Below are 26,661 nucleotides of genomic sequence, written 5' to 3' on the forward strand. Positions count from 1 at the left end.
TATTTATGCTATAATAGACGTCGTTTTCGAGACCGCGGGAAAAATGATCACGTCTTTTCTGCGATCGCGTAAGACGATAATGCCTACATGGCCGCTGAAGATGTTCACAATTTTGCCGCAATCGTCAACGACGATGACGTTTCGTGACCACGGCATTCAATGATTATGTCTACACAGCCGCGGAAGACGTCCATGATTTTGACGCGATTGCACTGCTCTCGCCTGGTTCAAAAATTATTAATCTGACAGACATCAAGTAGTTTCCATTTGTGGTGTGAATAGTGATGCAAATTCAATTGAGTATGGGGTTATTCAGGGAAGTACTCTGGGGCCTATACTTTTTCTAATATATATAAATAACATTTCAAAACTGAACCTGGATGGTGAACTATTTTTATTTGCACACATTAGTTTTGTTAAAGGGTCGTTCATGGGAGGATGTCAGGTCTAAAGCTCTCCGTGACCTCTCACTTCTAAAAAAATGGCTAGATCAAAATGTGCTCTCACTTAATGTGAACAAGACTAAATTTCTCCCGATTTCACTGAGTACAAGCACTGATTATTGTCTAGACAATTTGAAGATTCATTGTTGCGGCGACCATAACAGTATATCTTGTAATTGTGAATACATTGAAAAAGTAGATTATAACAAATATTTAGGTGTTTATTTTGACTACCTAATGAGGTGGTCAGAGCATGTAGATTTTCAGGGTTGCCACAGTAGTGGGATGATAAAATGCATGCAGAATTCATGGTTTTCATTGGTAGTTTAGAAAAATTCATGGTCGATGCGCTTATACAATTTCAACACATTTGAGTTTTGCCGATTTCATAAACTGACGTTAAAGAGGCAGTTTCTTTGTGTGTTACTTTTGAATAACCTTTCATACCTAATATACAGCTTTTTAGAGTGATTTATAAACATTCAAAACAAAGTTGAAAACAAAACAGGTCCAGCTATTCTATACCAGATATTGGAGAAGAATTGTAAAATATATTAAGTCTAGGTCTAATTCAGTCTTTCCACCAAAATAAAACTAAAATCCCACTCACCCAGCCAAAAAAGTCCTGTTTTATCCCCCTACATAATTGTCATAAAATGTAAATTCTGGTTTATCTTATTCCACAACATACTAAGATATGATGATTTTATCCAAAAAGCTAAAAAAAATCAGGCGTCAGAGTTGGAAATTCGGTTTTATTGCGCACCCCGTTTCAATTCAGTGAATGGTCTAAAACTTCTGTTTTTGTGATTTAAGTCCCCATACCCCTTTTTCATACGCGGGGGTAGGCCTACAAATAATTTTTCGGACCATATACAGTCCTCGGGAAGTCTCAGCTGACTATGACATCAGAATCTTTGAATGACTTGGAATGAATTAAGCAATTGTTTCTGATTGTGGAACATGTTAAATAATCATCTCCACACAGTATTTTCATGGTGTTCGTTTCTATGGATTGTTTTCAAATAGGAAATACTCTTTATTTGGAAAATTAAAATGTTCTGGTTGAATAATTGTTACTGATTTTGAAAATTCATGGTCCATTTTAGAAATCCATGCATAATCCATGCCTTTTTTCATGGTCACGAGAATTCATGCATAATTCAAGATTTTTGAGGTTTTCATGGCTGGTGGCAACCCTGATTTTTTAATGAAAAGGATTCGTAAATACATATATGCTTTTAACACGTTCGCTGCTGAGCGCTAGATGCCGGGACGGCGCCAGTTGCTGAACTACGCTCGGCCGCTGCGTGACATTGCCACCGATACACTGAATTACAGTAAAAACAACAGTAGTTATACTGGATGGCAATGTTCTGCAATAAAACTGGCTTTGGATATAGTACTAAGGGATTCTGATAGATAGCAGCACTACCCAGGTTACAGTCGGTAAAGTAGTGTCGCTATCTAGCAGGAAAGAGGTAAAACAAAGCCCTGTTCCAAACGACCCTGGTGGTGATTTGGGAAACTATATTTTTTATTGTCAGAAAAGTACGTCCCCACGAGCTGCAAAGAAATATAGAACGCTTGTGACGTGCTGGCTTATCCATAGCAACGTTAAACAACATTGAACGGTGACGTTCTGGAACGTTCTTAGCTCCTGGCGCCGTGGCCCGGCTGACGTTCCGGAACGTCCGTAGCAGCGAACGTGTTAATCTACTGAATGTCATTTTGGACGAGGAGGACGTAAAGAGAGCTTATTTCGCTTATGTACAATCCTTCATTTCATTTGGAATTATTTGCTGGGGAGCATGCTATCACACCACCTTGGAATCCTTGAATGTGGTACAAAGATCAATTTTGAAAGTAGCTTTTAGAAAAAATAAAAGGTACTCCACTGATGCGCTATTCCGTGAAACGGGAGCATTACCAGTTAGACATATTTTCATTCAGTTTCTTGGTTCAGGGTTCATTTTCATCAACACTACACAAGATATTCACACAATGTTGGAATATCTGTCCCTCAGCTACATAAGTCAGTTCTAACTACCAACTGTTTTTATGTTGCTCAGATTCTATATCGAAATCTAATTCAAAAATATAATATTCAGCACATTTTTAGTTTACCCTAAATACAGAATTTCAAAAAACAGATGCTTGTTTTACTGCACACAATTACCAATGAAAAGGCCGAAACTTTGATCAGACCTAACCTTACTTGACCCTGACTAAACAATCCTTGACCCTTCGACCCCCTCGCCGTCAAATGTCTCCTGTCTTAGATTGCACTGGCTTTGGTTGTCGTCGCCGACATTCTCTTATCCGCTAAACGATCAAGTTAAATTAACAAGGCTTAAAAATCTTCCCAATTTTAGTGTGTGCCCTCAATTTGCTTAGACTGATAACCGCCAGGCCTACGCACAGGCACCTGCCCATGTAGGCCTATCCCATAAGTAAGGCAAATTTCATTTTATTTTAGAAATATTGTACTGTTATGTTGTATAGCTACTCTCTGTTTTAGTTTATAATTCTTGGGATAAATAAACGTTTTCATTTTTTCATTTTCATTTTCAAGCTATTTCTTTTGATTGCTAAATTGCTATTAGTTTTGTAGCAAATATTGCTATAAAGTATATAAACAGTAAAAGAAAGTCTTCATTATTGAAAATACAACCCGCATTTCTGAAGCAAGATTCAGTAATTTCAAACTGATGACAGTAGCCTATCCTACCCAGTGTATCCACCCGACCAAAAAAATGATCCCGCTTGCCAGGTCGAAAAATCCTGTTTAATCCCGCTTTAGAATGATGGAAAATCCCGTTTTATCCCGCATGTTTTTTTATTCAATCCCGGGTGTTATATTTGACGTACCATGTTTAAATAGTTGTGTAAACATTGCTATTATCTTTTGCTACACTAGTTTAATCAATTGTAGTTCGTTTTCCCCTCAAGTTAAATAGAAAAAAAATAAAAATATACGCCATGGCTGAAAATCCCGTTTTATCCTGCATCCCGTTTTAATCCCACTCGTAGTCTAAAAATCCCGTTTTTGGGATAATAATCCCGAGAATGGAAACACTGATCCTATCGTACAGTGATTGCCTAGGCCTGTACACAAGTCCAGTTACAACTATAATAAGTAAATTATTACTTAGGCTTGTATACAAGTCCACTTTTAACTAAGGTGTGTATATTGTCTAGGCAGAAGTACAGTTACGATTACAATATGTAAGCCTTAAAGCCTAGACTGCTTGGCCTGGTACGAAAGTCCAGTTATAACTAAGTATAACTAACGCTACTCTATAACATCACTGTTCAGGTAACGGTAGCCCCCATTGAGTGTCTACTCTAGTACGTGTTTAATCAATGGACTAAGTATGTTTGTCATCATGGATGAAGTATAACAAATCACTCGGATTTGAGAATTAAAATATTTTTGTTTGCTTTTATTAATTTAATTCACATGTTTCAGCTGATCGAATAACGTCTCTAAATAAACATTTCAAGTCTAAATTACTTAAAGAATGATATAATAGCCTACAGTAGATAGTTTTTACGAAAAACTACTGAAAAATTAATTAGTGATTTGTATATTTTTCCCATGTAGTGGGTGGGTAAACTAAGCTTTAAAATGACACCTCATTTATAGATATTGTTGAAGAATTAAGGAAATTATGGCCTACCAAAAAAAAGGAATTATATCAGGAATTACTTTAGGAATTATAATATATAATATAGATTAAAAGATTTACCAGTAGCTGGCACCATTGCAAAACAAGTTCCAACAATAATTTTTTGCACGCCTCTATGAGCGCCACCTAGTGGGTGAATACATTAGGATGGTTTCATCTCAATAAACAATCAATTTCAAGTAGTTGCTAGTAACGGGCTACTGGATGGGCAAGCCTCAATGTGGATTAAGATCTTAACTTGTTGGCCTATTTAAACAGGTATTTCTTTTGCGGTAGGAGGCAGTAACAAAATTTGACCAATCCCAAACTATAGTTCAATTTAAATATAGGCCTATTGTTATGTTTTAACAATGAAGATTTTTTTTTTCATGAAGAATGCTAGTAGGCCTAATGTTGTATTTTTTTAGTTACAAAAATGATCTTATCTGTTCCGAACATGAAATGAAAATCATTTATTTACACAGGCAAAGTTAGGGCCACGTGGCCCTTTCTTACACTTAAATTCGAAATCAATGGATTATTATTGGATTTCTAATAATATTTTGAAAAAGACTATAGGGTTTATTAGCTATTGTCTAGCTTTTATATTGAATACCTGTATGAGGGAGGGATATTTTTCTCCATCCCTCAAAATATCGAAAGTAATCCCAATATTCAAAAAAGGTGATAAAAACCTGGTTCAAAATTATCGGCCTATTTGAATCGTTCCTATTTTTTCCAAAATATTTGAAGCAGTAATGTATGATCAATTAAATAATTACTTTGAAACAAATAACCTATTATCAAACTCCCAATTCGGCTTTCGTCGAGGTAAATCCACAACCTCAGCAATTCTCACTTTAGTTGACCATTCTCTCGAAAATTTAGAAAGGAAAGAATCTGTGCCATTAGTCTTATGCGATTTAAGTAAAGCTTTGATATCCTAACTAACAAACTACGTTTTTATGGCATCACTAATGATGCCATGCTTCTAATTTCTTCGTATTTATGTAATAGATTTCAATTTGTATCGATTAAGAATAAATTTCTAAAACTGAAAAAGTTGAAACCGGTGTTCCTCAGGGCTCTTGTACTAGGGAAATTTTTCTTGAACGTCTACATTAATGATCTTCCTATAAATATAAATACACAATCTGTTATATATGCGGATGATACAACTTTACTCGCTAACCATTCTAATTTAACAACCCTGCGCTTAATTAGTCAAGAGGCTGAACATAGAGCATATGATTGGTTTTCTGCAAACAGACTATCTTGTAATTCTGATAAATCACAATATATAACAATCAGTCTCAAAACAGAGGTAAAATTTGAATCAGTTAAACTTTTAGGATTTAATTTGGATTCAAAATTAAATTGGTCATCACACATAAAATCTGCTTTAAACAAAATTTCAAGAGTGAGGTGCTTGCTGTGGAAACTTAAGGATTTAGTTAGTCAAGAATATTTAAGATTGGCATATTTTGGACTCTTTAATCACACATACTATATGGTCTTATTTTGTGGGGCCACTCTCCACATATTAATGACATCCTTTTACTCCAAAAAAAGGTGGGTCGAAGCATTGCTGAAGAATGCTCAGATGCACACTATAAACCCCTTTTCATTAATTTCAGAATACCAACCATAGTAAATCTTTATATATTCCAAATTCTAATATACATACAAAGTCAAACTTAGATCAATTCTCTTTCCGAAAAGACATACACAAACACTATACAAGAGGTAGGGATAAAATAGATATTATATTGCAGCACAGATTAGCAAAAACCAAACATTCACATAAATTAAATTGTATAATTTTTTTTTAAGCTGCCTGAAGAAGCAAAATAAGTTTCTTACAGTATTTTTAAAAATAAACTGTATGACTGGATTGTTAAAAATCCCTTTTACGAAATTGATGATTTTTTAAGTTGTGAAATAAATATTAGATTTTGAAGAGTAAGTTGAAATAAAGCTTTTATTTTCATGTAAGTGGCTATTTAAATTTAGATATATTGTACTGTAAACACTGGATCACCTTGAATCTATGTATAACAAATGACGTGTCGTATTTCTTTTGTAAAGATCAATGGAAATAAACATTTCTTCTAATTTTTATTCTTAACTCGTACTTTAAAATATGATACGGTAAAAATATTAAAAAAAAAAACAGTTTATACAATAAAACAAAACAGAAATCATAGATACAGAAACTTTTAACAAAAATCTGTAAATTTTAAATTTTACAAATACTTACGTGAACACAAACGCGCACACACACACACACACACACTCACACACACACACACACACATACATACGTGTCAGCGATCGCCCATGCTCACAAGTCCCTAGGAAAACCTACCATGGCCATGCTTTTTCAAAATAGAGAGTTTTTAGTGCTGCCACATACCGGGAACGACTATCGAGGAATTTAATAGTTAAAGGGAGATCGTTCCAAAGACAGCAAGCAGTTATAACAAACGCTCTGTCGTAAACTCCGGTCCTATGGTGAGGCATACGCAAAGTTAATGATGCATGGCGTGAGTATTTAATACTTTCTTCAGCTACAAACCTAAAATCATCCACAAAATATGTTTGAAAATTGTTTTTTTAACCCTTTACGGACGGGTGACGGATATATCAGCCTAAGTCTTTGGCGATAAAGGACGGGTGGCAGATATATCCGCCTTCTCTTCAGACAGACTGGCAGGTGCTTGAGCAGTAACCAGATGTTTCGCGTGTAAAGTTCTTTTATTAGTCTATGGGTGTTGGTAAATAAATAATGTCCAGGGTTTACAATAGTGAACACATAAAAACCTTTTATTTAATTAATTGTACAAATATGGTTATAAATTTAGATGAAATTCTTATCTCAGGGTTCTAGGAGTACCGTGCCGGCTCAAAGTAGGCTTATGTGATTTTGGATAGGCATAAGCCTAATGTCCATCAAAAGTTACAGTTCAATTAGGTAGGCTATACACTTTTGAAAAGATGAAAGTTCAAATTTTGAATTTAGTAAAATGATAATTTAGGTTTGTAATATATGTTTATATTAATTGTACAAGAAGCAGCATTTGATTTTATAATGTTGGTTGCATTCCAGATGTTAAAGACTTTTGTTTTGTTCTGATTGTTAATTTTGTAAATAACAATAATAATTGAGTTGTGATTGAAATGGAGAATAAATTGAATACACTAGATTTTATCTTGTTCTTATAAAATATTACAATGGCGCAGTCAAATTAAACGGACCTCGTTCCGAGTGATAGTAAGTCTAGTAAAAGTAAAGTTTTTTTTATATACCAGATTCTGAAGAAGATAAATCTAAACTTCATAAAAAAAAAGGGAGGTAAACTTAAAGACTAAGATGTCAGGAATAGGTAAGATTGGTGAATTTAACCCACAAGATGAGTCCATTGAATCATATGCAATGAGGCTTAAGCATTATTTCAAAGCTAATGAGATTGAAGACGATACTAAAGTTTCTGTTTTAATAACTGTTGTAGGCCCAAAAGTTTTAACAATTTTGTCTGATTTAGTTTCACCTGCAGCTGTAGATAGCAAAAGTTATGAAGAGTTAGTTAAAGTGCTTGAGAACTATTTTTCTCCAAAGAAATTGGTGGTAGCTGAGAGATACAATTTTTATTCTCGTGTGCAAAAACCTAGTGAGAGTATTTCAGAGTTTGTTGTAGCGATTAAACATTTAGCTAGTTCATGTAAATTTGGCACATTCTTAAAAGAGGCTCTTAGAGACAAGCTTATTTCAGGAATAAGTAATGAGGTCATAAGGCAAAAATTATTGTCTGAGGATCAAGAATTTGATGAAGCTTATAGTTTGGCACTCAGATTAGAGCAGGCTGAAAAACAGACAAGTTTGTTCAATCCAAAACAGGAAATTTGTAATTTAAATTCCAAGCCCAATTCTTCACATGTGAATCAAAATAGGCAGACTGGTAGTCATTTCAATTCAGCTATTGGTGCTGGTATGACTTATATTAATGCTAAATTTAAGTGTTACAGATGTTGTTCAGTTGAACATAGGGCCAATGAATGTCCATATGCAAATTATAAGTGCAATGGGTGCAACATGGTTGGGCATCTACTAAAAGCTTGCCGAAACCAAAGTAAAGTTGCAAAATTTGGAAGGAAGGACAAGTCAGGTGCTAATAGAGTCCATCAAATCTCCGAAGATGATGTCAATGAGCTTAGCTCAAGTTGCAATGAAGTTTCAAATAATGTGTGTTTGTACAACTTTGGATTAAACACAGGTATGGCAGCTTACAAGGTAAGGCTAACTATAGAGAAGGTTCTGGTGGAGATGGAAATTGACAGCGGGTCAGCTGTATCAATTTGTCCTTCAGACGTTTTTAATGAACATTTTTCTCATATTGAATTAAAGCCTGTTTCTATGAAATTGCGAACTTACACAGGTGGTGACGTGCCTGTTCTAGGTCAAGCTGAGGTTAGAGTTTTATATAAAAACCAGAACCTAGTGTTACCACTATTGATTGTTGAGGTTTGTCGTAAAGACCAGCCTATTTTGCTTGGAAGGAACTGGTTAGCAAAATTAAAGTTGGATTGGCATGCTGTATTTTCAAGATCGTATGATACTAATGGTACTAAATCTAAGTCTACAGTGAATGTTACCACATGTGAATTGAAGCAATCTAATTGTGAAGTTGTGTTGCCTAATGGCAAACATGAGGTTGAAGTAGAGGCGTTAAAGAAAAAATACAATGCAGTGTTTCATGGGGGGCCAGGAGAAATAAAAGGTGTTAAGGCTCAAGTCACTCTCAAGGACAATGCTGTTCCTAAGTTTTGCAAATTTAGGCCTGTGCCTTACTCGTTAAGGGAAAAAGTAGAACAAGAATTAGATCGGTGGGTTGAGGATGGTATAGCGTACAGAGTTTCTAGTTCAGAATGGGCTACTCCGTTAGTTACAGTGCCCAAGACTAATGGTGTCCGATTGTGCGCAGACTTCAAAGTAACATTGAATCCGGTGTTACAGACGGAACATTATCCATTACCTCAACCTGAGGATATATTTGCTTCTCTGTCTGGTTGTACATATTTTTCAGTTGTGGATCTCACTAATGCTTATCAACAATTAGCTGTTGCGGAGGATTCACAACCTCTGTTGACGTTAACAACTCACAAGGGACTATTTCGACTAAGACGTCTGCCATTTGGACTTTCTTCAGCTCCAGTTATATTTCAAGCTGTGATTGATCAAATTATAAACGGATTACCAGGTACTGTAGCCTATTTAGATGATGTTTTGGTTGGCGGCTCAACAAGAGAGGAAGCCTCTTACAGATTGGAGAAATTGTTACAGCGTCTTATGGAATTTGGAGTACAAGTTAATGGGAGTAAATGCAAGTTCTTACAGCCTGAAGTGGAATATTTAGGCTACGTCATTTCAGCATCAGGAGTCAGTCCACAACAAGGTATTGTTGAAGCTATTCAAAAAGCTCCCGAACCTACTAGTAAAGACGAGCTAAGGGCTTATGTTGGTTTAATAAACTATTATGGAAAATTTATTCAAAACTTGTCTGCTAAAATTCATTGTTTTTATGAACTGTTAAAGAAAGATGTTCCATGGAAATGGACCGAGCAATGTTCTCAAACATTCAAAGAAAGTAAATCTTGGGTTCTGTGTTCTGATGTTTTAGTACACTATGATGTCTTGAAACCTTTAGTGCTCACTTGTGATGCTAGTCCTAAAGGAGTTTCTGCCATTTTGTCCCATATCATAAACGGAGAAGAAAGACCTATAGCGTTTGCATAAAAAACACTGAGTGCCAGTGAGAAGAACTATTCACAGCTCCACAAGGAGGCGTTGGCACTGATCTTTGGAGTGAAGAAATTCCATAAATACATTTATGGGCGTACCAATTGTAATTTACAAAGTGATCATCAGCCACTAGCAGCTATTTTTGGATCGAAACGAGGGGTGCCTAGTTTAGCTGCTGCTCGCCTACAACGATGGGCCCTGATTTTGTCTGCCTACAATTTTGAGGTAAAATATCGGAAGGGTTCCAGTTTGCCTCACGCTGATGCGTTGTCACGCTTACCACTACCCGAGAATGAAACTTTGGAGTTGGATGAAAATTATATATCTCATGTGGAATCTTGTGTAAGAGAAATGAACTTCTTCAATTCGGGGAGTGACGATTCTCCAATCACTTCTTTAGAGATAGGACAATTGACTGATAAAGACCCACTGTTGTCTAAAGTTCGGGATTTTGTGTTGTATGGGTGGCGTGAAATTGTAGACCCAATGTTAATTCCATTTCAGAGAAGGAAAGATGAATTGTCAGTGGATAAAAATTGCATTTTATGGGGCAGTAGAGTAGTCATACCTAAGAAATTGCAAGGTAAAGTCATCCAGATATTGCATGAACAACATCCTGGAATTACTAAAATGAAATTGTTGGCACGCAGCCACGTGTGGTGGCCTGGGATCGAAAAAGTAATTGAGGATGCTGTGTCATCTTGTTTGATTTGTCAAAGTACAAGAAATGCTGCTTCAAAAGTTCCATTGCAGCAATGGCCGTTAACTTCAGAGAGATGGCGCCGAATTCATATCGATTTTGCTGAAGATCCAACCACCAGACAGCAAATGTTGATTGTAGTGGATAGTTTTTCAAAGTGGATGGAAGTATTTTTAATGGGTTCTATTTCCACGGGGAAGACCATTGAGAAACTTCGTACACTATTTTCTGCTTATGGTTTACCTGAGGAGTTGGTGTGTGACAACGGCACGTCTTTTACCAGTCTAGAATTCAGGGAGTTTCTTAGAAAAAATGGTGTAAAACTAACATTTTCTCCACCATATCACCCTGCCTCCAATGGAGCAGCCGAGCGTTCTGTTCAAGAAGTTAAGAAAAGTTTGTTAAGGCAAGTTTTGGGTGGAAAATCATCTCAGCAGACATCACTGCAGTATAAATTGGATAACTTTCTTTTCGCATATCGTAATACTCCATCGTCAGTAACCGGTGTGAGCCCGGCTGAACTGTTCTTACGTTGGAAACCTCGAACAAAATTGACTATGTTAAAACCTAATCTACTAGACGAGTCAAGGAAGAAGCAGGAAATGCAGAAACGAGCCTCAGATAGGCATAGAGGTGCGTGTAGATTTTTTAATGAAAATCAGAAGGTGTTGGTTAAAACAGTCAGACAGGAGAAAGTTAGTTGGGTTCCAGGTCGTATATTACAGTGTAAAAGTCCAGTTACTTATTTGGTTAGTGTTCTTGGCAAAACAAAAGTTTTCCATGCAGACCATCTTAGGCCAACTGAGGTAGAGGAGGACGAAATCATTGTGCGGAAAGAGGAAGTTGGAAGGACTATTGAGGCACATCAACAAGAATTCAATAGAGATTTGCCTATTCTTCAGGAGTCTACATCACCATCAATATCAAGACATGATGCTTCACCTTATTTGCCTAGATTGAAGTCTGATGTTGGGAAACCACGGGGTGTACAATACAGTCCATCTACAGTTTTGAGGAGATCACAGAGGACTGTGCACAAGCCGGAGAAATTGGATCTATAAAGTTGGAGAAGCCAAAGAGTCAGAAGAAATTTTTAAAAGTTTAAAAAGTTTTAAAGTATTATGAGCCAAGCAAATTTTAAGTGTTGGCGAGTGTAATATATGTTTATATTAATTGTACAAGAAGCAGCATTTGATTTTATAATGTTGGTTGCATTCCAGATGTTAAAGACTTTTGTTTTGTTCTGATTGTTAATTTTGTAAATAACAATAATAATTGAGTTGTGATTGAAATGGAGAATAAATTGAATACACTAGATTTTATCTTGTTCTTATAAAATATTACAAGGTTAAAGTTCAAAAACGGCAGAAGTTAATAGAAATTTTGCAATGTGAGTATTTTAGGAAAGTAGGCCTAAGTCAAGTTCAGTTTGATCTCACCCAAAAGTTTATACAGTCTTCACCACAAATATTTCTTGATGTAGAAATGATAGGTATTAAGTAATTGAGATAAATCTCGAGGTTTAAATAAATACTGTTAAGTTAAATCACCAATTAAAATTTTCAAATCAGATTCCTTACTTGCTTCTTCATCACTTAGGCTACTATGCAATTGAAAATCTTGATGTTAAATTTCATACAATTCAATTCAATTCAATTCATTTATTTCCACGGTAACACCATTTTTACAAGAGGTACAATAAGTAGTAGCTATCAAACTCAAATTTAACAACAAATAAAGGCTATTCTGAATAAATTACAATAACAAGAACAAGAAAAACATATCAACAATGAAGATGGAAACCATGATAAATTTTTTAAAGCAATAACAAAACAAGACTTAACAAAACAATAAATACACGGTTTGGAATCCTCTAAGCAAGACTTACATGACAAAAACAGATATAAATACTAAAGTGACAAAAATAAATAGCTGATCGAAGGTTGAACACAGTGCCGTTAACATGATGTAGGCATTAACTACAAATTATTTACAGAGAAGAGGCGACACAGATTGGAGCGGAAAGCAGCCACGCTGGAACGGTGAAAATCCAACACTGCGCCGACCTCGTTGCCGACCCGCAAAAGGCGAGGGATAGTGCTTCGCTGTAAATATACAGTATTGTAGTGCCTCCGCTCAAACGTATCCTTGGATCTTGTGCGGACAGGAACGTGGAATGGTATTCCTCCCAAAAGCTCAGGGCAGTCGATATTTCCACTTACAATCTTCATGAGAAACAGAGCGTCCGAAATTTTCCTCCGATCTTCCAAGCAGCATAGATTAAACTGAGATCTGATGAGATTCACGGGAGCATCAAGGTAGCGATATCCCATTCTGCAGCCAAGGACCCTAATAAAACGAACTTGAACTCTCTCCAGCGAAGATATGAGTCCAGTCTGATATGGAGCCCAGACAGGAGAGTTGTATTCGAGGATGGGACGAACCAGTGCACGAAAAAGCAACACCAAGGCATTAATGGAGAGTCCTCGAGTGAAGCGGAAGAGAAAGCCCAGAGTGGAACTTGATTTGTGGCAAATTTGTTGGATATGCTCTCCTGGATGAAGTGTTGGAGTAGTTATTATGCCAAGATCTTTATACCTCCAAACTCTACGCAGAGGGTCGTCCCCAAGAAAATAGCCATGCTCATGAGTGTTCTGACTGCGAGAAAAGGACATAACGACACATTTAGAGGTGTTCAGACTCATTGAATTGTCAATGCACCAATTCATCACTGCATCTATTGATGACTGAAGACGAGTGAAGTCTTGAGCACTGGAGATCTCTAAGAAAAGTTTTGCATCATCCGCGAACAGAAGGAACTCAGAATCCAAGGTGTCGCCAATGTCATTTATAAATAAGTTGAATAGAAAGGGTCCGAGGTGAGATCCTTGTGGCACTCCAGATGGTACGTGGATGGGGTAAGAGTAAGCAGTCCCACATCTAACTTTTAAAGAGCGTCCCTGAAGGTAGGATCTGATAAACTGAAGCAGAGGTCCAACAAAGCCTAGGCCTTCAAGTTTGGCGAGGAGAAGCTTGTGACTAACCCTGTCGAACGCCTTAGCGAAGTCCAGATAGATGCAGTCGACTTGGTTGCCTCTTGAGAAGGCCGAAGTAATATAGTTTTGGAAAACGACCAAATTGCTTGTAGTAGATCTCCCAGTGCGGAAGCCATGTTGACGAGGCGAGATCAGTGTTTTAAATTCAAAATCGAGGCCATCAAGTACTAAGCTCTCAAATACCTTAGCTACCGCATTTAAGATGACGACCGGTCGGTAATTTTCTGGTTTTGCACGGTTGCCAGATTTGAATAAAGGCACAATAAAGCCAGATTTTAAGCACTGAGGAAATATTCCATTAGAGAAGAAAATGTTGAAGAAGATGGCGAGATGAGGAGAAATAACAGTGCTGCAAGACCTCAGTATTGATGGGGGGATGCCGTCCGGACCAGCCCCTTTGTTAGGATCCAGCTTTGAGAGTTTTTCTTCAATTGCTTCGGCAGAGATGCGCCATGATGATATTGTCTTGAAATTTACAAAGTCGAGGTTTGGAGGATCTTCATCTGACTCAGTAAAAGTTGACGAAAAGTAGTCAGCAAAGGCGTGTGAGATTTTGACTGGCTCCACAACAACAGAATTATTTACAAGGATTGAATTAGGACTAGACGACGTATTCCTCTGTTCATTGACGAAATTCCAGAAACATTTAGGGTTGTTTCTAATGGAAGTATCCATTCGATCAAGATGCCTTTGACGACACTGGGCGACCATAATGGAACATTGGGCACGAAGTAGATTGAAATTCCTTAAATGGGATTGGCTGGATGTTATCTTGTACATTTTATGGGCTTTTTTCTTCAAGATAATTAGGCGCTTCAAGTCCACTGAGAACCATCGAGGAAACGGTGATCTACCAAGCTTCATCAAGGGACTGCATGCAGATACGGCATTCGTAAGATCAGAACAAAAAGCTTGAAAATCCACTTCAGCAGACTCTATGTTGGTCGTAGGATATGAGAGCTTAGAAATCCAATCGTATACCATCAAATGGTCACAGCGTTTAGTGTCAGGGATGAACTGGATACCAGTAGATGAGGTCTGGTCTTGGATGGATATAGCCATTGATAGTGCCGGATGATCTTCCTCCTGGGGGATTAGAATGTCAAGAGCCTGCTCAACGGTCCAGTATGATACAGATGAAAATATCAAATCAAGAGTAACACCTCGTTTGTTAGATGTGGTATTCAGTTGGTTGAGATTGAAAGTTGAAGCAAGGTCAATCAACACTTGAGACGATTTATTCACACGTGCCCCTTCAAACGAAGTCCAGTCAGTTGTAGGTTGGTTGAAGTCACCAGTGATGATTATTCCTTCAAAGAAGTGGTTAGAAAGGATCTCTTCAACTGCCAAAGAAAATTCCTCGTAAGCGAGAACATTTGCGTTTGGCGGAATGTAAGCAGAACAAATTAGGTAAGATCTCGCAGAAATCTTCACACCAACAAAAACACATTCAACAGTTGAAATAGAAGTACAAAGCCTCCAAGAAGAAAATTTGTTTTCAACAGCTATCAGACATCCTCCACCAGATTGTTTATCACTTGTAGCTATGGACCTATCTTGCCTGTAGATATTGTAGTTGTGAAGTTCAAGTTCAGGAGATGAGATGGCGTCATGTAAATTAGTCTCGCACAGACAGATAATATTATAAGAGCAAGTATTCACGGTTACCTTCAATTCTTCCAGTTTGGTTCTAAGGCCATTTACATTTTGAAAGTACAAAAGGACGTTTTGAGTGTTACCGTGGAAGTTTAGGCGTTTTTTGGACTGGTCTTAAATAAGGTGGGGGCTCCGTTTATGTACTTTATAGTCAGGTCTTTTTCCCCTTTTTTAACTCTTTCATCTAGCTCATCCCGAAGTTTCTTTAGATGAGCTCGCTCTTTTTGTGTTCGATCCCTTGTCATACCAATCAAGGGTAGATCGGGATACTTTGTCTTGACGGTTTCACTTGAAAAAGTGGAGCACAAGCGTCTGACCAGAGCAGCATCCTTCAAAATGACTTTTGTGGGGCGAGCACTGTTTTCCGAAGACTTGCCCACCCGAATGCAGTTCAACCCATCAAAAGAATTGTTATCAAGAAAAAGACTTAACACCTTTTTGACCAATTCTGTGTCATGCAGGACTCTGGACTCAACTGAGGGATTGGGGCTTTCTGGTAAATTGTAGAGCATAATGTTAAAAGAACGCTTTTCCCGGTCTTTTAATTCGGCAATAATATCTTCAGATCCAAATGAAGGGGCAGAGCTGGTGCTCTCCAATGTGGTTATCTTATCTTCTAAGGAATTGATGCGGTCTTTATTTTGATCAATCCTAGCTTCCAGACTAGCTAGTTTACTATTAATAGTACCTATTTTAGTATTAATATCATCGATCTTGTCTGGGATAGAGAGGAGAGATTCAACTTTGCCATTAAGTGCGTCCAACTTATCCATAACGTTATTTAATTTATCCCAGATGTCAGCAGAAGTAATATTTGCCAGAGGTGTACAGTCAACGCGGGAACATGCCCGAGTTAACACACTGTTATTAGTAAACTTGTTAAATTCACCTTTGGGCATTCCTATACATTTAATATGGAACCATCGATGACAACTGGATTCACATTGGATGCTATCTTCATCTTGGACGACTTTGACGCATACTGGACAGCAGGTTTCCATTAAGGTTTTTTTCGGGGGCATTTTAAACTGTAAATGACTGATCTTCACGGCAGCTACTCGATTCACCACCGACTTTTATTTTTACAATGATGCCACTAGACCCGAAGATGCCGATATCCAGAAGAATATCCAGAAATGTGAACAAGGGTCTATTATGATGAAAAGTTACTAAGCAAGAGAAGTCTATTGCGATGGAGACTGACTGTACTAGAGGTCTATACGAAGATATGCTGACTGTACATGTGAGGTCTATTGCAATGGAAAACGACTGTGAAAAGAGGTCTATTGCACAAAAAAAACTGACTGTACTAGAAAGGTCTATTGCGAAGAAAAACTGACTGTGCTAAGGAGGTCTATTTCAGTGAAATGCTAATTTACAATGGATGTCTGCTATTAGAGAAACAGACTGTACTAGCAAGTGTATTAAAATAAGTCTATACAATAATATTTTCTTGGCCTAATCAGATTTTTGAGATTAGTTTATTGTTCAGAGAGTGTTAAACCATCTAAAAAACCAAAATATACAGGTCTGAGAGCTTTAGTTTTTAAATTGGCCTTAATCCAAAAACTGAAGTGGTGACACTATGGTTGTGCCGCCAATTTCTGCCGACAATCCACTTAAGTTAGTTAAGATTCTAAATTATCCTTCACAGACAACAATAAAAGTTTATTCACGGCATACTCTGTATAGCACTAGAAAATAATTTCACTCACAAATATTTAAATTACTTAAGTACTTTTTAAAAATTATAAAATTCGCCAAATGAGACAATCGATCTTTCAAACCAGCTGATAGCAGACGAAACACTTTCATACATCTGTTTCAACAATTAGTTCACTGGTTTCTTGATGTCACTATTCACTGCTACTTTTATGATTGGTTGGTTGGTTATGTATCAAGAGTATTTTAATTATATTTTTGAAAGTGAAAGAGAAGAATAATTTTGTAAAATAATTCAAACTGTATAAATAACTTCCAGTGATTACAAATTTCAGCTTATTAAATAATAAAGGATAGTGTTTGATGAGAATGTGAAATATGGGAATTTACAATAGGTGAAACCTTTTGCCCTTTTACTGTATGTAAACACATGTGATAATTTAGAGGTATTAATTTAGCTAATAGTAGGCCTAGGTGTTTGGATACATAACACATGGTTTATAAACATACAACTTACATAAAAATTCAAAAGTAAACAATGAGGATAATTTTGGAACATCTCACGCGGTACTAAGGCGCCACTTTCCTGCTCTCTCCATGGCTGCGCTCTCTCCCGCACTCCCCCCTCTCTCCCACGCCTACCCCTCTCCCGCGCACCAACCACCTCTCCTACGCTCCCCCCTCGACGTTTTGTGCTCAACCCTACATTGTCTTTATTTATTGTTTACATATTGTTCTTTTATTTATTGCCTAACGTTGTCATGGTCATATCTTCAAATACGGGTGGCGGATATATCCGCTGCTTTTCAGCGAGCGCATACAGCATCAGCGAGGTTTTGTCATGTCATTGATCACAGAGTTGCAGTAAGTGAAGTGGGGAAAAACAAGTGATTTAACCAGGTGTAACTTTATGTGCAAAGGCAAGAAATGTTGTAACTTTTTAAGTGAGTGGGTTAATGCAAACACCTTTTTACGTCAGTCTACAACCACATTGCCCCAAGTAAGTGTCGAGTTGATAGTAAGTCGTAAGTTTTTGACCTTGAACATATGGCATTTGCTGAGCTCTGAGCAGCTACTTGATGAATCACAACTGGTGAACTAGTGTGGATGGGTGTGTTTGAACGTAGAAAATTAGCATTAGGGGTGGATAAAGTTCAAAAGTTCTTGAACATTTCCATAAGGTTTTTGGCTGAAAAATTCTTTCTTTAAATAGATTTGGCCTGCTGATTGGTGTGTGTCCGAACGAGATGAGTTTTTAATCTGATAGGAGAGGTCTGTATTATAGGGCTGCTAAGCACTACGGTTTTCCCTAGTAGTTAAACATCACTACCAGCAAAGCTTCCTTGACATCAATTGCTGTCTCTGTGGAAACTATGAACATCCAATGACAGTTTTGTTGTGCAAACATGTACGGCCTTCTTTGAACCCTCTTGGCTACATTTATATATGCACAATTTTTAAAATGAAACACTTTTCTGCTAATATATCTGTCAACTGGAAAAAGATTTTGTCTGGGGTTGACCCCATTCTTATAGAAACTAATCTCAGAACGTGATACGTACTTGGCTGGAGAATAAATTTTCCTTCACAAGGTGTTTGTATGTCATGCCAAGAAAAATATACCAATATTATTGGAGACTGACTAGATTAGAAGTGGAAGAAGTAAGGAGCACAACACAAATCTGACAATGGTCACAAATTTGAGCTAACATGCTTGGATGCGACGGGAGCTTGGTGGAGACCTTAAGTTAATATACGGACAACTATCATTTTATCTTAACTCGTTTTGTGCATTTTAAACTTTATAAACTTGATTTTATTTTCATAGGAATAGTGCAACAAAAAGTAAAATTAATGGGACATAATTAGGTTTCATGTAAATGTCTTATACAAATAAACTGTTAACAACAAAACACACATTAATATACCCTATTTAATTAGCTTTAAAAATTACTAATTTTACTAAAATTGCATTTTTTATGAAGGTTTCGTTAAAACTGCACGTTACATTACAAAATTGCTTTAATTTAAAGCTGTAACCACCAGTGTAAATTGAAACCTGATGTAACTTAGAACAGTTCTCTGTATAGAAAATTGGGGATTTTCAATACTTACCAGATTGTATTCTCTCCTTGACAATGTACCTCCGTTCAGAACCTTCCATACAAGAATGGATGAGACTTTGATGTCAATAAAGAGTAGTTTGAATCCATGGTAATAATGACGAACCTCGTCCATTATTTTTTGACCAATGGACTTCTTCACAATGACTGTTTCTTTATTTACAGAAGGTACAGCACTAGCTACATCTGATTTCTTTTCTGTTAATACCTCTTTGGCTTTCTCTTTAATTGCTTCAGTTGTTTCTTCAATTTTTGATGAGGGTCTATTGGGTTCCCCAAACAAATGGCTGGTAGTTTGAAAAGTCCTAATATATTGATGATGACTAAATCTGACATATACCTCTGGTTTACTGGCAAGGCATGTCCTGAAGGGAGCATTTTGATGCTGTGTCGATATATTCAAAATGTAAATTGGAGGAAGGATATTTTTTGGCACAGTAGTACTGTAATGGAGATGGTTCAGAACAAGACATCCCAATTTTTTGTTGCGTTCCATTGTTAATTTACATTTGCAGCAACCTAGAATCAATGAAAAATATCAGGGGGCCATCAAAATACAGTAGACCTTATCTGGACTACTTGGGACCGAGGACAGTCATGATTTTTCAACAGTTTTTCTAGTTAAACCAACGTCCCCAAAAACTCGTTAAAACGGACTGTTTAAATGCATACTGTACTGTATTTGACTTAAATTTAGGAGAGCATTGTATTTAGACACGTAATTACTGGTCTAAAATCTTTCCCACGAGAACAGTCGTTTCAGTACCGCCCACTTCCTGCCGATCTAGTCCGGTTAAACCGATGTGCTGATAAAATTGTCCGGTTAAAGATATGTCGTTTCCGCTGAGTGTAGTCCGGTTAAAAGGTGTCTGGATAAGAGGGAGTCTACTATAATACATATTTTTGGGTTGAACAGTAGAAATAACTTAAACAAACAACAAAACTATTTAAGTTTATCTTAAATATTCATTGTTCAAGAATAGGCATGCGGATGATTTATTCCTACCACCATATTAAATACCCCCGCTGAAGCAAACCTACAGACTAAGCGAATTTCCATTCACCAGTATTGGATTTTCAATTAAATCTTTTTAAATAACATTAGGTTTAACAAGTACCATGGTTTGCTGCTACAGGGAAGGTAATAAAGTGTGATTTTGGTAAAATATTAATAGCTTAGTATAAAATAAATAAATTTGCCAAGTTTGATCAAAATATATACATTAACAGGCAAAATACAACAGTTTACTTAGTCTCCATAAGAATAACATGGGAATTTTGAATTTACAATTTATTAAATTTTCTTTGTAACCAGAAACTGCACAAAAACACTCCAATGTACTAAATTATTTGTTTTTAAGCTCTTTGAAATATTGTAAAGAGAAATTGGAAAATTTTATGTTTTGATGGTCAAAAATGAGAAAACCAAATTTTAACCCAATACCCCCGTTCCCATAGTCCGATTATAGTGGTCCGCGAACTCATTCAAGTTTATCCCGCCTTACACCTCCAAGCCAAAATTACTCAACTAATAGCGTTCACGGACGTATATACAAATATATGTACATATATATATACATATTATATATATATATACATATATTAAAATTTGAACGAATAGCTTTTTTGGCCTCTAGGGACATCAAAATGAAAAAGTATAGCCTATCAGTCCCGGGCCTGGGTCTTACCCAGCGAACACAGAATAAAAATAGAAGGGCCATGCGCTATATACAACCATTACTAGGATTGTCGCCAGTCCGCCATCTTTGGGGTGCATCAGGTTGAAAGTAGCGCTTATAAACGGAGAATTTTGTAGTGCGCGCTTTTCATTAACACCGCTGTTTGACATACTTAGAGTCAAAATAAAAATTTGAAACTCAGCAAAATTAAACTATATTAATTGTGGATGCTAATGGTGCAATTAAAAGTATTAATTCTAACCTCAATGCAATCTTAATACCTAGTTGAAGTTGACTGTTTGCAGTAATGTTTAAATCGTGACATGAAAAAGTTACTCAGTGAGGAAGTTTTTTATTTTTTGGTCAGGAAAGTTTCGTCTGTGGAAAAGGTTTGAGAGCATGAGTTAAACCTTAACATATGTTTTTGGGGGGAATTTTACGATCTTTGGTAATCGAAATAAATTAAGTTGAAGAGGGAGTAATATCCATCCTACGGTGCGGCGAGGACCAGGCGCTGAGCGCTGCCACTGCAACCAGGTTCTTGCATAAATAAATACAAACTAAATATACGTAAATAAAATAAAATTTATAATAATAAACCTAAACTAAATAAACATAAATTTTCATGTGATACAGGCATGTGAATCGTAAATGGAGAATTGCAACTTCATGCATAAAAAAGAGATAATGGAAATACAAAGTTTGGTCGTTACCGACGTGTATTTATTTTTAAATAATGGTTTATTACTGTATTGTGTAGCTTATTTTAGAAGCTTGAAAAATATGTTAGCTTTATACACAAACTTACAGCCTTACTATTCAACCGATTAAAACCTCTCTTCTTTTAGTTTTGAGATTTGAATGGCGGTGCAATCTTACAGTGAAGCATCTTTTACAAACAGATTTTATTAAAAGAAGTATAATATGGCTATGTTCAGATTCCATTTCAAAATAGTGCTCTCCTGTTTTGAGGCATTTGCAAGACGTACAATATAAAGTAAAACATAAAACAAGCAGGGTGTGTGCGACTATGCCAACGAATACGGTACGGTGTGCGCGCACCACTACAGTGACTCATCCGCAGCGGACGCCATCTTGGTGGCGGCAGCGGTGTAAAAGTGGCGACAGCTTTCGTCTCGAGTGGCCCTTCTATTTTTATTCTGTATTCGCTGGTCTTACCGTGCCACCTAAGGCAATAGCTACCACCCCCCTTCCTTAAGGGAAATTAGCTAAAAGGAACATGAATGATTTGTATATGGTAGGCCTAACTCAAACTATAGTACCTAACTCAAATTTTCACATAATTTCCTTGAAATGTGGTACCTTGGTAATTATCATTGCTAAAAGTAGTTTTATAAGTCTATGATTTGATATCCTTGATAAGCAAAATATTTGCAACCAATAATATAAACCTCTTTTAGAGTAAAACCTCGACACTCTTTATATTTCAACTTGGGCTGTGACGACGTGACATACCAACAGCGACCAATGACTGATTTGCCAAGGTCAGTTATCGGAGCCCATTTATCGTTTGCGTACATGCACACTACCACCATTTCTATAAATAGCTACCCTTCCTACCCTCCCCTGTCTTTCACAGTAAGTGGATCAAATCAGATCGCTTGACACTCTGCAGAAGTTATGATTTGCTTTTGTTTTCTTTTAAACTGAATGTTAGGTTTTGCTGACATAAGATGTAATCAATTAACTGAACTGTTTTGTTATTAATTTGATTTGAATCTTGGCAATGAACTTGATCAATGAATGCCAACTGTGGTAATTATATCAATCACAGACATCTTGTTAAAAAAGTATTTTTCCCACTATGGAGATGCTAAATAACAACCTGAATACAAAATTGATTGACGTTTTCCCTAGGAAACATCATCATTTTCCTATATAGACATCGAATTGAGTCAACCTATGATTTGTTTACGTATTTAATAGGCTAAATGAAACTGGCCTAGGGCCAATCAATATTTGGGCACAGTTCCGCAGAGAACCTGCGATATATTATCTATTTTGATTCGGTTCAATATATTGTTTCTACAATAGGCTATAATTTGTTTATGTAACCATCGAATTGAGTTATTATCTATTTACTTTTTTACTGATCTAGGTAAACATAGCCTAAAATGAATATATCAATAAATTAAGATAGGTACACAAACAAAAGGTAATTAAGTTATAGGTTTTAAAATTGTTGAAATTTCACTCTGGTTCCAAAAATGATTGTATCAAAAACGACCCATTTACCCAGAAAATCGGTATAACCCAAAAAAGATTTTATGGAAAATGACATTGGGAATGGGCCTACTGAAATTGTTCGGGATTTGATCCTGAACAAGAATATGTCATTTTTATTATGATCTGACCACTACTATAGGCTAAGTTAAATATCGCCGGAAAAGCCAGCCCTTAGCTACTCCTTTGCTACCTCCTTTGTTTTTGTGAATTTTCCTAAGATAGAGAAGTAGCTATTACCGTAGGTGGCACGGTAAGACCTGGAGCCGGGACCGATATGCTTTTTATTTTGATGTCCCTAGACGCCAAAAACACTACCTATTCGTAAAATTTTTTATTTATGAATATAGGCTATATGGGTGAATTTCAAATAGAGAGAGAAAATGAAAGCAGAAAAAGAATATTATTTTGTTAAAATACATTCTTTATTGACCCAATAATAAACAAAGTGTTACATTATAGGCCTACATTGCTAACCACAGCAGAGCTTCAATGTAAGTTTTTCTATTTTTTTATGAATATTTGTCTTATCAACTACAAAGACAACAAATATCAGGTCCCTAACGTTTTTATAAGTCTGAAAAAAATAGTAAATTCCTTTGAAAATTAAAAACATTGTTTATAAACATCTAACTTGTTTCCTGAATAATGTATATATCATATAATTAAAATTAAAATTTTTGATCATAGGTATGTAAAAATAAAACATTAATAATGGGAACAACCTGAAATGTTCACGTTTTTTATTAAAAATTTGGAATATTTAAGTATTTTTTTCTTTACTAATTTTTAACTACTTTGACCAAAGAGAGAACAAACCATTAAAAATAATACATCAATCAAATCAAATCAAATCAAAATCCTTTATTTCGTATAAAATAGACAAGATTTACAAAATGTAATATATGCAATAGAAATAGGTTTTAAAATGTATAACTAAAAATAAACAAAATTAATCCCACATGGGATAACCCGTGCGTGGGAGTGAGTCGTATGATGTTTGATTAGAAAGAATTGAGAAGGTTTGATAACAAAAAACAAGTACTTCTAATAATTATTGTGCGGGCTTGACTCCAAAGCGCCAGCGGAGTCATGACGTAGTAGATTAGGCCCACTATGTACTTTTAATCTACCATGTAGATAACAACTATCAGTGTCAAATGACCTACCCCACCCCTAACCAACCCGATCGCCCCCCCCCACCCTCCCCCCCACATACACACACACAAACACACACCTGATACACTCAGCCGTCCTCGTCCCAACACCAACAAGCGGCTGGTAGCCCTAGGGTTCTAGGGCCGTCAATGCTCTGTCCCTGTGGCACAGAAACGAGAACTGCACACACATACACACACACGCACCCACGCACACTCGCACACACACAGCAATGTCACGCACACCTGAATCAGCTTTCAACCTATTGTCTGTATATAGAAACTAATAAACTATTAGCTCCATCCCTACCAATGAGATTAAGCCAGTGAACAATGTGTTTTTTGTACGTTGAAATTGAGTGTCTGTCGTATTCTCGTAAGTCTAGTGGAAGGTTAGAATAAATGATGTGTGCAACGTAATAACAGTTAGTGGTAGAAAATGTCTTTGTAAGTCTGGGTAAGCGTATACCTTGGCCTAGTGCACGTCGAGTATTATGGTCATGTTGTGGACGGTCAAAGAGTGTCTCATGGTGTTTGTAAATATACAGTGAAACTGTTCTAATGAAAAGTTGTCTTACATCAAGCACATTCATTTCAGTGAACAGAGTTTCAGAAGGGTATTGCCTACACCTGCCGAGTGCCGCTTTTATGATTGCCTTTTGTGTTACAACGAGAGGTTGTAGAATATTGCTGTAAGCACAACCCCAGGCAATTATCCCCCCCTCAAGCAGCGACTGTACATAAGCAAAATATGCATTTTTAATTTCATCTTTTTCAAGGAATTGGTGTAGTTGACGAAAAGCAAATATCAACTTTCTTAACTTTTTGTTTAAATATGACACGTGATCTGTCCATGACAGTTTCGAATCAAATACAACTCCAAGATATTTATAATTTTGAACTCTATTAATTACTGGACAAATACAGTTATTTCCGGTTTCTTGACCACATGAATGAATTTTGATTTCGTTGCGAAGTGTGTCACTTCGAGCTCTTAAGGAAATTGGAATGAATTTTGTTTTGGTGACGTTTAGCGTTAAAATATTCTGATCAAACCATTTTTTAATTTTCGATACACCTCTTTCGGCATTGGCAAAAGCTGAGTCCCAAGTTTCGCCTTGGAATAAAACTAAGGTGTCATCTGCGAAGAGGTAAAATTCACCTTCAATGTCCAATTTCACAAGATTATTAATGTATATCAAAAATTGTAAAGGCCCTAACGTGCTACCTTGGACCACACCAAAATCTACATTACCAAGATTCCCATCGATTCCATTTATATTTACAAACTGTTTTCTATCATCAAAATAAGATCGGAACCATTTTAGAGCCACGCCTTTAACACCTATCAGTTCTAATTTTTTTAAAAGAAATGATCTCTCAACTGAATCAAAAGCCTTGGCCAAGTCAAAAAAATACCAGAATAACACGCCTACCTTTACTGATGGCCAAATTTATATCTTTATTAACCTCGAACAATGCATCTGTGATGTTTTTTGATTTTCTGAAACCAAACTGGCGGGGTGTCAAAATATCGTGCTGATTAAGGTAATGACAAACTTGATCTTTGATAATTTTTTCTAAAATCTTAGTGAACACACTTAGCAAAGAAATTGGCCTAAAATTTGAGATATTGGTGACGTCACCAGACTTGAAGAGGGGAATTACCTTGGCAATTTTGTAGGCATTAGGGAATATACCATTTTGGATACTTGTGTTAGTTATATGTAGCAAAATAGTGTAATATATTTTTTTTTATTAATTTTATATTAATTTTTGTGAGCGTTAGCGATCTGATGTGGCGTTAGTGACCTGATGCGGCGCTAGCAAAACAGACACTTTTAAGGCTTTAATTATGGCACTCAGCAAAGTAAAGAAGTAGTAATTTATTTACTGAAAATGCAAGTCATTTTCAGACAATACAACTTTTTGTACAAATTATCTTGTTTTAGTAATATTACTGATTTTAGAAAACGTTAGCGATCTCACCAATAGAAATACAACATTAGTTGTCATCACCAAAGTAGGCTACTGATAAGAGAGTATATTCATTTGAAACAAAGAAAGGTAAAACAATAACACACTCATAACAACTAAATCTACTGGATCTGTGATGAAACAAAGAATGGGTATAACATCAGGTCAAAAACGTCAGCGACCTGAGCAATAGCGACCTGACGAATTTGGCCGTCTTTTTGTCTATAGTGCCGTTGTAACAGCTAAAATGGCGGTAAACAATCGTTGTGACAACAATGAAACACAAAAACTATGATATTCATTGTTATAAAACTAAATTCATGCCAATCGCTTTTAGTCATCGTGGTGATACACTCATCAATGAGTTGAAAATTCATTCTTGTGCTAATTTTGATTCGGATTGTGACTGTCCAGTGATAGATAGAGTGAAAAAATATAAATACCTTGGCATAATGATTGATTCTAAACTTTCATGGGCAGACCACGTATCATA

At 36.4% G+C, this 26,661-nt stretch overlaps 1 protein-coding gene across 1 annotated transcript in view; it reads right to left on the reverse strand.

Annotated features, from left to right (window-relative positions):
• LOC129005055 (mitochondrial proton/calcium exchanger protein-like) overlaps nucleotides 1–26,661 on the reverse strand; it is an 87,983-nt gene that overhangs the window by 52,482 nt on the left and 8,840 nt on the right. The window contains exon 2 of the mRNA XM_054433833.1: nucleotides 19,104–19,630. Within this exon, the coding sequence (XP_054289808.1) occupies nucleotides 19,104–19,630 (527 nt within the window). The remainder of the gene's footprint in view (nucleotides 1–19,103; nucleotides 19,631–26,661) is intronic.

This window comes from Macrosteles quadrilineatus, unplaced genomic scaffold (genome assembly GCF_028750875.1).
Source record: "Macrosteles quadrilineatus isolate MER2022 unplaced genomic scaffold, UCM_ALF_1.0 Scaffold_15__1_contigs__length_3749704, whole genome shotgun sequence".
NCBI lineage: Eukaryota > Metazoa > Arthropoda > Insecta > Hemiptera > Cicadellidae > Macrosteles > Macrosteles quadrilineatus.